Source organism: Trematomus bernacchii, unplaced genomic scaffold (assembly GCF_902827165.1).
Source record: "Trematomus bernacchii unplaced genomic scaffold, fTreBer1.1, whole genome shotgun sequence".
Lineage (NCBI taxonomy): Eukaryota > Metazoa > Chordata > Actinopteri > Perciformes > Nototheniidae > Trematomus > Trematomus bernacchii.
The window spans coordinates 4,409,718-4,425,916 of NW_022987899.1; the positions used below are offsets into that span (position 1 = coordinate 4,409,718).

The window sequence follows — 16,199 nt, forward strand, 5'->3', positions numbered from 1 at the left end:
TGGGGACATGCTGGTGGTCATGAGTCCGTCCTTCGGGGCTCTGTGAGCGGGCAGAGAGAGGTGATTTCCCCCTGGTCTCTCCTGGAGGTGCAGAGTCCCACTGTTGGGGACTGCTGCTGGAGGTCCCTAGTCCGTCCTTGGGGGCTCTGTGAGCGGGCAGAGAGAGGTGATTTCCCCCTGGTCTCTCCTGGAGGTGCAGAGTCCCACTGTTGGGGACTGCTGCTGGAGGTCTCTAGTCCGTCCTTGGGGGCTCTGTGAGCGGGCAGAGGGAGGTGATTTTCACGGTCTCCGCCCTGGAGGTCTGAAATACACAGAGTCCCACTGTTAGGGGAACATGCTGGAGGTAATTAGTCCGTACTTTGGGGGTCTGTGAGCGGGCAGAGGGAGGTGATTTTCACGGTCTCCGCCCTGGAGGTCTGAAATACACAGAGTCCCACTGTTAGGGGAACATGCTGGAGGTAATTAGTCCGTACTTTGGGGGTCTGTGAGCGGGCAGAGGGAGGTGATTTTCACGGTCTCCGCCCTGGAGGTCTGAAATACACAGAGTCCCACTGTTAGGGGAACATGCTGGAGGTAATTAGTCCGTACTTTGGGGGTCTGTGAGCGGGCAGAGGGAGGTGATTTTCACGGTCTCCGCCCTGGAGGTCTGAAATACACAGAGTCCCACTGTTAGGGGAACATGCTGGAGGTAATTAGTCCGTACTTTGGGGGTCTGTGAGCGGGCAGAGGGAGGTGATTTTCACAGTCTCCGCCCTGTAGGTCTGAAATACACAGAGTCCCACTGTTAGGGGAACATGCTGGAGGTAATTAGTCCGTACTTTGGGGGTCTGTGAGCGGGCAGAGGGAGGGTGATTTTCACGGTCTCCGCCCTGGAGGTCTGAAATACACAGAGTCCCACTGTTAGGGGAACATGCTGGAGGTAATTAGTCCGTACTTTAAAAAGTATGAAAGGGGGGAGGGTACATTTCTCATAAGGGAACAGTTTCAATTGCTAGCAGAACAAGAAGACCCAACCCATATACAGATATTGATGAAAATGATAACAGTGTGTAAATGATGTTAAATGATATGGATGATAAATGATGAGATTGTTCAAAGAATGTCCAAATGATGTGATACTTCAAATGATAAAATCATTTGAAGGAAGAACCAGCTACAATGCTAATATGAAGGGAATCAATGCAATTTACTATACTATTCCAAGATGGTGTATTCTTTATTACTTTATACTATTCCAAGATGGTGTATTTTTTATTTACTTTTTACTATTCTAAAAAAAAAGTTTGTTTCTTTTATACTTTGTAAAAACAAGTGCCTTAACACTGAATGTAGTATGAGAAGGATTTCTGTGAAAAGAGGGAGTAAGAAATGTTCTGATACCAAGCTAAGTGGTGCTATTCATGATATTGAATGTTAACACTAGAAGTTATGCACAAAGAAAACTTTTATGATTGAAGACCAGCCAAAATATTTTTTTTATTTGTTGTATTTTTTGTATTTTAATGACGGTTATTTAAACCATTCCATTCTGATTGTATGTTTTTGATATGAGTTATGTACTATGCAAAGTTCAGATGAAGAACTCATTAATTTCAGTATTGTGTTCACACCTTAAAAGGTGTGAAAGGAGGGATTGTTAGAAATTTAAAATCAATGTTTACAGATGAAGAACTCATTAATTTCAGTATTGTGTTCACACCTTAAAAGGTGTGAAAGGAGGGATTGTTAGAAATTAAAATCAATGTTTAATAGCATAATTAGTCTAAAATATATCGTCAGTTTTAAAAGCTGTTTTATTGTGAAAAAACCCGGAAGTTCTCAAAGTCTCAATGCCAAGCTTTTATTCTGAAAATCCTTCATATCCGGTCAGCATGCCGCGAACAATGTTTTAAACTAACGATTACAGCTGTTTATAAGGTATTAAATAGAAAGTCATGAAAGAGATAAGGAGGAGAAAAGGCTTGAGGAAGTAGGCAGGGAATACAGAATGTTGAAGTCCTCTGTTTTACGCGATGTCGAACATCGAAGACCGAGGAGGATGGCCCACTATCTGCACAGCGGTAGACAACGAGACGTGGATAAAAACGGATGACAGAGGACAGCTCGCTCTCTTTTCTTCGCTGCAGCCTACCCTGAAGACATCACCGGCTTTGTCTCTCCTTACCCATGCTTGTTCTTTAACCACGTTACTTAATTAAACTCAACCAATTTGAACCTTTTCGGAGACTCCATTAGTCTCTTCATTCTAAGCTCCTCTCCTGGGCGCGAGAACATCGAATACTTCAATAATGTCCTTCATTTTATTTAAAATAAAATAAAATAACAAAATATTTTTGTATGGATATTTGAGACGTGTATGCTTCCCGGACTGTAAGCTAGCAACATGTGCTTTTCTGCTGCTCAATAAAGTTACCTTTTGCACCTTCGATGCACCGCCTCCGACTCCTATCTCTCTGCACTACAATACTATTGTTAATAGTTCATTCTTATCTAAAAACAGCGGGACGATAGCTCATATATGACATTTCAAAGGTCTTTTATCTTGAGCGCAGTAATGGTAGGTATCTAATTACTTATTTATTTAGAATGGTGATATACACAGTGATAGTTGTTAAGGACTAACGTTTATAATAAATAGCCTAGTATTTATCCATATTCATAATAATATTTATATATTCAACAACCATTTTTAATGTAAAAGGCTCATAAAATAAAAACACAACACTGTCATTGCAAGTGACACTCAGTTAGTTGACTTTTATGTTCAACTGCTAAATTCGTTACTGATAAAAAAGGGCTTCTACCTAATTACCTTAAATAAACTCACTAATTAATGAAACCAGTTCAATACGCATTATTCTTATTCTTATCATTCTTTATGAGCGCAGAAATAGTCTTAAAATCAGACCTGTTTTTTAAATGAAATCTGCCGGCAGGCAGGCAGCTCTGATCACCTAATGATAAATGTGCCACACCTAATCGCCGGCCATTCAGCCACAGCTCCCTCTATACAAATCAAACTGTAGACAGTGTGAAAGCACTTATTGTTTTAAATAATGGTCGGAATGTGACCTGTGAGCCTTCTGAATTACCGTGGGACAGCACATTCTAAACTAAAATGTTCAATCGATAAAGTAACATCTTATCTTATCTTATCTTAATAATATCTTCATATTCATAATAATAATAAATCATACAGTATGTGTCCGAAAGGGAGCAGGAGGAAGCAAACAAAAAATATACTGCATATTAAAGCAAACGATTGTAAAGGTAAAAGTATGAGCATAACAAATAAAGAAGTGTAATGTAAACATTTACATTATTATTATGATTATTTAATATATAAAGACTATATATTATTGAATTACAAGATTAGATATACTTTATTTGATCTAAAATATTGATGTGTTCAAATGCTCTTCAAAACACAACTGAAAGTCCATGAAAAGTTGTCTTTCTGTATTTGTGAATGAAGCGCCATCTCCTGGTTAAATCCTGAAATTGAAAATCTGGCAATGCCCTCTTGGAAAATAGTGGGAGGGCTTAACATTCCCAGACGTTGGTCTTAGGCAGGTCTTAGGCAGGAAGCTGTAAGCTGGAGTCCTATCTGGAGTGCTACATCTGTACATTTTCTAATGCCCCAACTCTTTACCTGCCCACTGTTTACGGCAGCATGTTGAACGGTCGTTGTGAAGACCACCATGGTTGTGAACTTGACCACTTCCTCGACAGTATGAAAGGCTGCTGGAAACCCTGTTGGCAGCACAATATGTTCATAACCACATAATGGGTTTATATTGTCAATCACTATGTGCATTCAAATATACTATTATAATATGTCTTATATTTACAAATGACTTCAGAATATGGGAAAAATACCTGATGCTTTGTTTCCTAAGAAGCCATGTGTGAAGACCTCACTGATCCAGTCCTGCAGCTCAGTGTCTCTATGCACCTCACAGTCTGAGGGATACTAGTGCTCCACTACTGCCTTCACAAAGCTGGTATACACAAAACAGTTGTAGTTTTAATAATATGAGTGCCTGAGAAAGTCTCTAATGGTGTTTGTACAATGAATCACTGTGGACAGTCACAATATTTATGAATAGGTAAAACCTTTGGATGATGTTCCACAGCTTCAGGCCATCATCTCTGTAGTAAAAGTTGGGGATAGACTCCAGTCCTCGTGCAGCGATGTTTTCCGGCAGACAGAGAGAGCTGTAGGTCATTTCAGAGAGATCCCTTCTCATGAGCTCAATTACTCCATCAAATCCAAGTGAACTCTAACAAATCAAAAATACACATATACCATCAGACACGTTTATTGACATCAAATTAGAAACCATCCAAAACGGCCTAATCTAAGCTGCAAGGTGTATTATGCATTTGATTTGATTTATAATTGTAATAAATATATCAATTTTAAAAAGCCTTACATTAGTGAGAGCCCCATCAGGTCCTAATGTAGGCGGGCTCTAATGTTTATGTGAAGAGTGTGCCGGAAGTGGGGAAACAGCAGCTGAACAGACATAGGAAACAAATATAAAAGTCCAAGTAAGATGCTTGATTCAGCAGACAACAGGCAGAACATCATCAGTGTAACTGAAGGAACCTATAAGCAAACACAACTGAAATCAATTACAATGTTTGTATTAAAAGTTTGACATCTTCAATACATGCAAAAATAATGGTTCATAAAACCATATCCACAGATGATCTATGAAAAGTAAGTAACCAAAAAAACAGTGAATGACAAATAACAAAACGATCTTCAAGTACAATCAAAGATACAAAAACAGTGAGACACACATGTAATACACACATGAAAGTTGTGTTTCATGCTTCAAAAGATGTGTTTTAGATGTGTGCAACATCTTCACGGATACCTCTCACCCCAGCCACAACCTGTTTGCACTTCTGGCATCTGGCAAGCGTTTCAAAAGGGCCTTTCTTAGAGTACTGTAGTTTCCTTTGGAATTCACATGTTGTGTTACGTTAATCTCAGCATAGTCACATACTTTGCATTCAACCTTCCAAAGTAATGGGGTTTAATCAAGGAAACTTGTTTGCAAGCATTCCTCTTTTTATTTTACAAATGTCCTGTCTCAGCTTTTCTTTCAACCATCTCTATTATAGACATAATATACCTGAAAATCAATCAATACCAATTATAAGCATTATTTCAGAACAAGGGAATACAAAAAACCTGCACTACCTCTGTTGTGTGGAGTACTTATACCTTGTAAATTGGGTGAATCACAGGGAAGCTGCGGAGAGCTGCAAGAGCGAAAACCTCTGCCAGACAGTGAGTTCTCATGAGGTGATGGACTGTTTAGTGATCCATGCAATCTGCATTTTTAATGAACATCTTGGCTAGCAGCCAGTCCGTTTCTGGATCACTGGGCAGGAAGATGGGGTTCTTCTCAGATGGTTGTTGATTCAACTGGAAATTGATAAGAAATGGATTAACCCTCCCTTTACGATACCTCAAAGACGGTTTTCCATAGACTGACCATGGTAAAGACCCATAACATTACATGCTGGCTTTTAAATTGATTTTACAGTACCTGTATTGCAATTGGCATCAGTTTGTTTTCTGGGTTCACGTTGAGCAAACAGAGACCAGCAGTCACGTGCAGAGGTTCACCATTATAGGCTGCAGGGGGAATTCCATCCATCTTCTTCTGGTCATAAAGGAACATGTTGCCTTTCTGGAAAGACATCAGAAAGAAGTGTTTAAGACATCGAGAGGTATTGCAGAATTGTAATAAGTCAAGGAAGTATGACAGAGGGATGGTAAATGGACAAATCGTGATTCTGAAACAAAGATTACCATCCATTTAAAGTTAATCTTCACTCATACCTCCATTTCCTTCTGCAGAGAGCTTCCCTCTTCCAGGAACGGCTTCTCCATTTCCTCTGTGACCGGGAAGTTTGTGGGAAGCTCTGAGCAGCGCTTTATAACACCGGGGTTGAGTTCATTCAGGAACTGATATCCATAACAGTCATCTTCCATCCAGTGGTCTGCAACATACTCTGGAAGAATAGCAATTGATATATACAAAATATAAAATAATTATATATTTGGTTTAAAACGAATAACAATTGGTACATTTAATAAATAATATAATATCATTTATCTAAAATGTTGTTGGGTGTTTCAGGTTCAACATAATCATCATTGTCATTGACTGTAAAGCAAGAATGTTGGTCAGGTATTTAAATAATTTTAACTTTTGCTGAAATACTTTGTAGAAAACAAAACATTTTACAGAACAGGAAAAACATCTACTGAATATCTATCTGTTGTTATGAAACCATGACATAGATGGGGTGAGTTACAGTGACAACTGGTTAATGGGATAAAAAGAAAATACCTGACATTGTTGTCTTTTTAAACCAGAATTTTTTTTTTGTGTCTTCAATGCTTCAACGAGAATGTAGGTCATGCTATCGGAACGTCTGGAACCGATTCATTCAGCCCGGAGGCTGTTTTTTATGGCATTTAGCCATGGGAATGTTCCCTTTGGAATAACAACAGCAAGCACATACTGTAATTGTACATTAATCACGTACTATTAATTTAATGATGTTCCAACAGAATCAGAAATCCTTTATTTGTCCCGCAACTGGGACATTTACAGGTGTCACAGCCGCAAAGGTGCAGTGCAATAAGAAAAAGAGTAGACTTGTAGACTAAAAGGCATCACATATTATTGTTAATCTTCCCATATGAACAATGTATATTTTTCATATTAAATGTAACAGTGATAAGAGCGGACTTATCACTGTTACTGATGTCAGTCCTCTCTGGTGTTTGGAGTTATGTCTACACCTGTCTGCCAATTAAATGTATTTAAAAATATTAATTATTCGGAGGCCCAAGTGAAGGTTACAAATGGGGGATTCAGCACCTTCAGATCTACAGGTTTAATGACAACTGTAGAGGCATCCGGAGAGAGGTAAGAAAGCTAATGCTATGCTAACTGAGTGCTAACAAAACGTTGGCGTATCATGCACAAGTAATCTCCCAGTATATGTAAATATATTGCAATATTCCCTGTTTTAAATTATATTCTCAGACTCAGTGTAGTGGTTTGTGTTACTGTACAGTAGTTCAGCAGTAAACAGTCAGACGGCTGACATCCAACACATTCTGCATAGATAGGTAATGTTTGCTACGTCTCCCTCGTTTCCCTGTTAGTTTAAAAGAATAAGATGTAATCCTGTGGTCCTTTTTTTTGTTTTGTTTGTTGGTCATTGGAGTGGCTGTTAAAGCCAGCGTCATAGCAGCAAAATAACAAAATTAAAACTGTGTATAGGTAGGGTGTAGAGGGAGGTTTGGAATTGGGACTAACAATCAGATACAGAAAGAGTTAAAGAAGATAAACACATTTTTTTTTTAAGTACAATATTAAGATTAAGATTATACGTTACGATATAGAACATTATTTACATGAAATCTGGATGTAACAAAGAACTACGTACAGTATACTCTTGCAGAGTAATCAAAATCATCAAATCAAATATTTGCACTATTGTTCTGGAAAGTGGAAAGCTGTCGAGATACTAAGAGAGGTAGCTTGTGTACAAATGTGCAAATCAAACAAACAAAAACACTAAATTATCTCCATAATTCTGGTTGCAATAAATCTATAACTATTGTTGATTAATGTGTTTATAACTTAAATGTATTAGTTGTTAAAGTAAAAAAACTGCTGGGTATACATCCTCGGATATATGTTGATTTATATTTTTTATTAATAATCTGAACCTGCAATGTACGTCATGATGTCAGACAACTGTAATGGAGTTAATAAGAACAATATCTGCCATAGTGGTGTACTAGTTTAATGTTGCATAAAATGGAAATACACAAGTAGCCTACAACAACCTCAAATAAGCTTAACCAAACTTGAGTAAATTATCATATTCTAATTGATATGAAATGAAAACCACATTTAGTAAAGCATTGATATTTTTTATTGAAAGCACAAGGTAACATTCATGTTACACACTTCATCCACTGGTATATGACTGAAGTTGCACTGACCAGACTTTATTAATGGTTCGATTAACCCAAACGAAACCCAACAAAAATAGTTTCGTCAGTTCTTCAGTTGCAAAGATATAGTTTCTGCCCGGCCCCCACAGATTCACCCACACCTTGTCGTCTCCAGTCAGTTGGATCACGCTGCTCGTGCTGGCCACCTGGCTGCACTTCACAGGGTGAGTGGTGTGATACAGAGACACAACTTTTGTATATAGCACACTGCCCACGCCCACTACTTACAAATATCTGAGATTTCTTATTGAACAGAACTTGTCTTTCAAGTTACACACCGAAAATGTTGTTTCAAAGCAAAAAAATTAAATTAGGTTTCTTTTACAGAAATAAATCCTGTTTCTCTTTTCAGACAAGGTAACATTTGATATCTGCAACGTTTTTACCTGTATTAGATTATGGTGATTTGCTATACATAAATGCCTCCGACCAGTGCCTAAAGAGCTTGGATACTGTGTACCATTGTGCCTTACGATTTATTACTGGATGTGGATACCGAGTACACCATTGCACCAGTGGCGGCTGGTGGACTTTTTTTTTGGTGGGGCTGTTGACATATAGAAGACAACCAATGTGGGGGGTCAGGGGGCACATTTTTTCGAGAAATGACCCCTTAAATTATGACTTCTGGTGATGTTAGAGGGGGGGGGGGGAAAGGAGAAATTAAGGCTTAAAAATATGAGAAGACTGATCAATACCTCCATAATCTTCAGTGTGGAAAATATTATTTATCAACCTGAACATCTACCACTGTACCAGGAATTTGTGTTCTCAGAACTGGTCTTTCTTTTTTTCTTTCTTAAAACTGTTCATGTTTTGTGAACCAACACCTCCACCAAGTGGCTTTACAGTGAACTGCATGTGGGATATAAAAACTGTAGATAATGTGTTTCTGGTCATTAATAGCATCTTTTCAGTAGCATTAATTATAAATATTTAAGTGGTTCAATACAAGTCACTACAGCATTTCAAACTGAACTGTGAATAAATGCAATTTAAAAAAAAGAACCACAGCACAAAACGTCATACATTGTGTTTTTTCTTTGTTTCTCTGAGGATTATTTACAAACAGGCTTATTTACATATAGCAATAACTCAGAAATGAAAAAGCTACATCGTCTAACACGAACAACCAGTTAGCATAATGATAATATATGTGTTATGTACAATGTAACTGGCAAGGCTAGAGCAAGGAAGAACATAAAGTTTGCAAAAGGTTTAAATAACTTCAAGTATCTGTCTTCAGATTACGTGGAGGTTTTAGTCCGATGGGAAGCAGATTTTAAGCGACACCGAAGATAAACCAAAAATGTGGTGGAGCTGCAAACCGTGTAGTGTTGCTGGGACAAGACAGGAGCTATAACCGTTGGAAAATACATCACAGACAACCATGTTTATATATATCTATGTCTGTCACTACCCGATCGGTCCACCTGCCCGATCTGTACTGCGCATGTGCGAGATGGTCCGCCATATTGTGGACAACTACATACGGCAACTCTAATAGGACACTTGACACAGTGGCTTTTGGCAAAGCAGAAAAAGATCTGATTGAGATGAGTTATTGTTATTACAACGTGACTTCACTATTATTTAACTTTTATTTGGGGTTAAGTACATTGTCAGAATAAGTGAGAAATGGATTTAACTTCTGTTAGACAGCTATATGCCATACATTTTTGCATACATTCAGAGTAAATATTTATTCAGTATGATAGCTGTCTAACAGAAGTTAAATCCATTTCTCACTTATTCTGACAATGTACTTAACCCCAAATAAAAGAACCCAATAAAAAGAGTTGTTAAATAATAGTGAAGTCACGTTGTAATAACAATAATCTCTCTCGGTTCTTTTTCTGCTTTGCCAAAAGCCACTGTGTCAAGTGTCCTAGTAGAGTTGCCGTGTGTAGTTGTCCAATATGGCGGACCATCTCGCACATGCGCAGTACAGATCGGGCAGGTGGACCGATCGGGTAGTGACACCCTCAACCAGTGCAGTAGCAGCCACTAGCAGCTGAGTCTGTTGCTGCTATCTGTAAACTATGCCGCCGAAACATAATTTCAGCCAATCAGCGTCGTCAAATCTGATGGTCACCGGGCGCCAATGTCAGCGCTCGGTGCAGTCTGTGAGTAGTTTGGACAGTGACTCGTATCCGGGTGACGCAGTAGTTGATGAGGATGGCTTCGTGTGCAGGTGGAGTCTCCGGACCTCGGTCCCCGCCTAATTCCGCTGTCGGTGTTCTTTTCCCCATAATGACCGCGTCGCTGCACATTATCCCTTACTTATTACATGGCTTAGTTGAATACTCGATTCTGATTGGTCAATTCAGAACACGTGACACGTTGTTAATCCAGAACAGACAGAGGGCTGTCAAGGATTTATTGACCGTTGTTAAGGATGCTCAAATCTGCAGAAAGAAGTCCGGTCGATTGAACTGTATACAGTTTGGCTGAACTGTATACAGTTTGGCTGTATACACCTTCATGCCGATCTAGATCCCTCCGCTTCGCGTCGGGCTCCTGATCTGCCTGTCGGTGTTCTTTTCCCCATAATGACCGCGTCGCTGCACATTATCCCTTAAACGGACCGTCCACACAGCAGCGTTAAAAAATCTTGGAACGCTTCTGCCCATTCACTTTGAATGGGGTGACGTCACTTTGCCTCACTTTTCGCCGAACTGCATTGTGGGCAGCAGAGCGGAGATTTTCAGGATTTTCAGGATTCAAAGTTGAGCAATGTTCAACTTTTGAAGCTGAGGTGGAAGCGTCAGCCAATCAAATCCTGTGTATGCAAATCTGACAGTTCAAGCGCTAGCCAATCAAACCGCGTGTATGCTGGGAGAGACATACCGCAGGTCATTTCCTCATATTCCAAAAAATGGAGGAGAAATTAGCGGTAGGGAATCACCCGGTGCTTTATGACCAGTCCCTATTTACCTACCGGGATATAAACCGGAGGAGCCAGGCATGGAGGGAGGTGGCAGAGACAGTGGTAGGTTTTCGCCTGTTTGGGGAGTTTATATCCAGTTGTTGACACGTTGTTAATCCAGAACAGACAGACCGCTGTCAAGGATTTATTGACCGTTGTTAAGGACGCTCAAATCTGCACAAAGAAGTCCGTTCGATTTAACTGTATACAGTTTTGGCCGAAAAGCAAACTGCATGCAGTTTGCTTTTCTAACTGACAAGACAAGAGCGACAAGGAAACAGCGGAGAAGTAACGGGCAGAAACCCTCCTTTTTACGCAGCGGTCCAGACATAGACATCAAACGGCGACACATATTCAGTTGCCAGTTACTTTGGCATTAGGGCAGGGATATCTAGATACTTTCCAAGGTTTGACATCATGAATTGTGCTACTTTTAAAGCAAGCAACGATGTTTTCAAATCTGTAATCAAAAAGCTCCGCCTTCCTGCCGTTGCTACGTTTTTCAAACGGTAACAACGGACTATTTTCCTTAGCGGATGCATGTCAATTTAAATCAATACATTGTAGTAATCACTAATTAACGGGGTTACATAATTCAATCAAGGAACTACAGGTTGGGGGTATTGTTTCCGCACGGACACATATGTTGACGGTACCTCCGGGGGTATATACTGGGTGTTTCTCAATCGCGAGTAAAGCTGCTTCAGAGCCACTATTTCAAGCACACTACGTCATCGAGTGCCGCCGAAGTACTGTTCCAATCTCCAGCATACTTGGAAATCTACCGAGCCCGGCGTACTCCGTTTGGAGAAATATCGAGGCTGCACATGAGTAGACTCCGCGGTCTTAAAATCCCCACAATGCTTTGCGCACGGACCAAATTCCCCAAATCTTTGGCGGAAGATGTAAGGCGGGGGCCTCTCATATGACGCCCTACTGCACACTTGCTAGCGTGTTCCACACTTCGTTTTCCGAATGCCAGGAAGTATTCTTGACTCGCTTCTGAAGCAAGATGCTCGGCAGACATGTGCTACCAAGCAAGCGTACTCGCGATTGAGAAACACCCACTGTGTCCTCCTCCCTTTCGCTTTCTCTTCTCTTCCTGGGCTGCGACCCGACAACATGTCCGTTTCTGCTGCTCATTAAAGTTCCCATTTGCACCTTCGAAGCACCGCCTCCGACTCCTATCTCTCGGCACTACATTGGTGACCCTGATGTGATAAGTCTCGCGAAGGATCCGAGACTGAACCGAACACGGCAAAAAGCGCAGCTTTTCTCGAAATGCCGGGGATTCTTGGAGACGTCCGTGGCTGCCACGTGCACACAGACTGAGGCTCGGTGCGCCCCACGGAATGGCTGAGGACGTCGCTCGCCATTCCCGCGACCTGCCAGGTATGGAGAAACCCGTCTTCTACCTCGTGGAGCTGTTTCTTCGGGACATGCGGCTGCGTGTCCGGGCTGCGCTAGCTAACACGGCTAGTGTTGAGCCCCGCGCTTTGGCCGAAGAAGCTAGCCGGTTCTTCCTGGCCGCCCGACAATTTACCCCTGAGGTGCTTGCCACTACACGCTGCAGCACCTTCCCTGGTGGGGGCACGCCGCCTGGCAGAGGCTCCGGGGCCGCCGACAGCGACTAACGGCCGTCGAGAACGGCTGGCCACGACTGCTAACAGCTAGCAGCTGATGGCTAACGACAGCTAGCCACGACAGCTGACGGCTAGCAGCTACCAACGGCTAACGACGACAGCTAGCAACGGCTGATGACGACGGCTAACGACTAGCAGCTAGCGGCTATCGACATCTGACTGTTTTTTTTTGTGGTGCCGGAGAGGAGGTTCGATCATGTCTGGTCGGCCTCGTGTGGACCCTCTCGCTTTTTCACCACCTCGACGGCGGCTTCGGACGTCGCCCATGCCTTCTTCGGCCCGTGGGTGGCGCGCTTCTGGACCCCGTCTCGCCTCGACTCTACGGTTTCGGACGTCGCCCATGCCTTCATCGGCCCGTGGGTGGCGCGCTTCGGGACCCTGCCTGGCCTCTCCTCTAACCGCGGCTCACAGTTCGCCTCGACGGCGGCTTCGGACGGCGCCCCGTCTGGCCTCTCCCCTGTCCACGGCTCCCTCCTCCCGGGGACACGGCTCCTTCCTCCCGAGGACTTCGTACCCGCCGCCGCTGTGCCTTCGCCTGCGGCCGGGGAGCGCTCTTCCCTGCTGGGGACCACCGGGATGTTCACGCCTGTCCCCACGTCGCAACACATCGACCCTGCTTTCTGCGGCCCCCTGACGACGGCCCGTTCCGGCCCGCCCCCCACCCCCCGGTGGGGATGCCCTCGCCCTCGTTAGGGCCCCTACCCTCTCCTGCGGCCCCCATCCGACGGCCCGTTCCATGGCCCGGCCCTCGCCGGCGGCCCCGCCCTCCTCGGCCCCTGTGGTGCTTCCTCCCGGACGCGAGGATTGTGTCCATGGTTGAATTCTGGGGGGGCTTGTGTAGTGATCACTAATTAACGGGGTTACATAATTCAATCAAGGAACTACAGGTTGGGGGTATTGTTTCCGCACGGACACATATGTTTACGGTACCTCCGGGGTATATACTGTGGCCGTGTCTCAATTCAGGGGCTGCACCCTTCGGAGTACGCAGCCTACGCGGTCCACGGAGGACCCAGCCCACGTAGACCGGGTAGGCTGGACCGAGCGGCCTACGAAATGAGACGGTCTAACCTACGGAGCGCTTCGTATTTACGTCACGTGATAGGCGCTGTTCGGTTGCGCTGCTCCAGCAGCCTGCTAGCAAATTAGCTTACAAGCTAACTCAGCTGAAAAGGATCCAGAAACTTTACTTTTACTTTTACATTTTTTGGAGATCACCATCGGCGATGAAATAAAGAGAAATTATAAATTAAATATTATATAAATTATATAGGCTATTGCTGATGTAATTTAATCATATTATTTCATATTTAAAATAAGTCTTAATTTTTCTGTACTAATAAAACAATATGTTTTTTAAATGAACAAAAGCATGTTGTATAGATTGATTCTTAACAATATTAGTGTTCTAATCTTAATAGCTGTGATTATTCTCCTTCTTCACCTAAACCAGCCCAGATGATGTCCCACTGACTCCAGGTCAGCACCTCCAGGTCCAGCAGCACCGTGACCCCCCGCTCTGCTGAAATACACAATTAAACATTTTCTATGACCTATTTTTTGTATTAATAAAATTAAACTGAAGACAGTGTAATCACCTAGAGATATCCTATTAGTCCACTGCTTATGTACACATGTTGTAAATAATGGTTAAAACCTCAGTAAAAAGATGATCAAATCTGGTGGAAATATTTAAAATAGGCTTTTCTTTTAGCCCTACCTCAAAGCAGCATGAGGTGAACACAAAGGTTGTAATGTTGTCCCAAAGTTTAATAAACAGTAAAACATTGGAACATGTCAGAGAAATAAATAAAGCTAACAGCAGATACACGTCAGGGTAGCCTTTTATAAATCCCACCGTACTGTAGTGTAGGCTATACCGGTCTAAATGTTTTCACTTTTGTCTATTTAATATACATTATAACTTATCTATAACAGAGCCAAGATGTCTGTATGACTTTAGTAAACTTCTGAATTGAATTAAAAATAAGTGTAAACAACAGTGCAGTACGTCCAGCTAGCTAGTTAGCGTCACATATTTATCCGTATTATTTAACGAAAATGTACGTTTTAATGTCCCTTGGCTTTGACGTGTGTGACATTAGTTAATTTAAAGTAAGTTAAAACCCAATACTCACATTTATTAGTGATTCCTCCGCTTGCTGCTGCTTTTAAATCCACTCTGCTGGGGAGACCGGAAGCCATTTCATTTGAAAAAAACTCATTCTTCCCTGCGCGCATTGCACCCTGGGATATGGTAGGCCGCGGAGTGTACATCAGATGTATCCTTCAGATTGGGGAAAAGAAGGCTGCATTCGTGGGCCGCATTCGGAGGAGTCTCGTCTTTTTTTTAAATTGGGACAGCCTTCTTTCGGCGGAAGTGACGTATGCGGTCTACGAATGCACCCTTCGAAGGATGAAACCCCTGAATAGAGTGGCGAAGTCCCTCCCACTTACTTCCGGGGTATGGGACCTTATTCCGGAAAAGTTATGCATTGAAGTCAATGGGGAGAGAAAACTTATCTTTCGATCCCGTTTGAATTGTGCCATGAATTACACATATGATGTTTGTCAATCTTAAAAAATCATTTCCATGTCAAAAAAGTCACAGTTTGTCGTAAAACTGTTGAAATATAAGACTATGAAAAATACGTAACTAGAAAGATTACAAATCCCAGAGTCGCGTAAGTGATGTCACAATTGTTTACCTCCACCATTCAGATACCTAAGATCAGCGCAATATAGATATAATCTATCTATATGGCGCTGGCTAAAATAAGATAACTTTAACAAGATGCCTGTGTGCTTAGTACCAGGTTGTTATTATACCAGCAATGGGTCTTGCTCGTTCTTTTGCTTCCCGTCTGATGAAACGACCAGGAGTGGCTTGATCAAGTTAGCTACCTAGCTAGTAGCTAGCACGTTAGTTAGCATTACAGCCTTGTCATTTTTATTAGCCTTAACATGAAGTAACATTAAGTAACCCAAAATGTTAAACAGTAAGAGTAGTAGTCATATTTCGTGAACCCTTTGAATAGTACTGTCACCGGTGTGATCATTCTATAATACACCATTTAATTCCGGGGGAGAAATGCTAACGCTAACGTTAGCATCGGCGATCTTTTCTACTTCATGCTATCTGCACAAATGGTTGACATTAAACATTAAAACGACCAGGCAGTTCAGAGAGAATCAAAGGAAGGCAGGCTTTGCATGACATTCTTCAGGACGTGTTTCATTGTGGTGATAGTCAATCGTTTGTTGACAAGACAGTAGTGACGGCCATCTTGGTGACGTGTGTGGTTGACCAGAGATGTAGTTCATTGAGCCTTTCACACAAACAAATGTGTTACTTCACAGTTTTACGACACATTTTAATTTTTTTGACTTGCAAAATTATCTTTTAAATTGACAAACATCATATGTGTAATTCGTGGCACAATTCAAACGGGATCGAAAGATAATCTTTCTCTCTCCATTGACTTCAATGCATAACTTTTCCGAAATAAGGTCCCATGGGGCTCAACCGGAAGGGGAGGGACTTCGCCACTCTATTGAGACA

At 41.9% G+C, this 16,199-nt stretch overlaps 1 protein-coding gene and 1 long non-coding RNA gene across 2 annotated transcripts; both read right to left on the minus strand.

The window, feature by feature from the left end:
- Window positions 1–3,683: 3,683 nt before the first annotated feature.
- LOC117470063 lies at window positions 3,684–4,224 on the minus strand. Its single transcript, XR_004554648.1, has 3 exons — window positions 4,117–4,224; window positions 3,880–4,001; window positions 3,684–3,753 (listed from the first exon to the last, which is right to left on the minus strand). It is a non-coding gene; the product is annotated as an uncharacterized LOC117470063 (long non-coding RNA).
- Window positions 4,225–5,332: 1,108 nt separating this feature from the next.
- LOC117469973 (arachidonate 12-lipoxygenase, 12R-type-like) lies at window positions 5,333–8,213 on the minus strand. Its single transcript, XM_034114470.1, has 4 exons — window positions 8,167–8,213; window positions 5,864–6,036; window positions 5,568–5,711; window positions 5,333–5,443 (listed from the first exon to the last, which is right to left on the minus strand). The coding sequence occupies exons 2-4, from the start codon at window positions 6,014–6,016 to the stop codon at window positions 5,333–5,335; spliced, it is 408 nt and encodes a 135-aa protein (XP_033970361.1). The 5' UTR covers window positions 6,017–6,036; window positions 8,167–8,213.
- Between the last annotated feature and the right edge of the window lie 7,986 nt (window positions 8,214–16,199).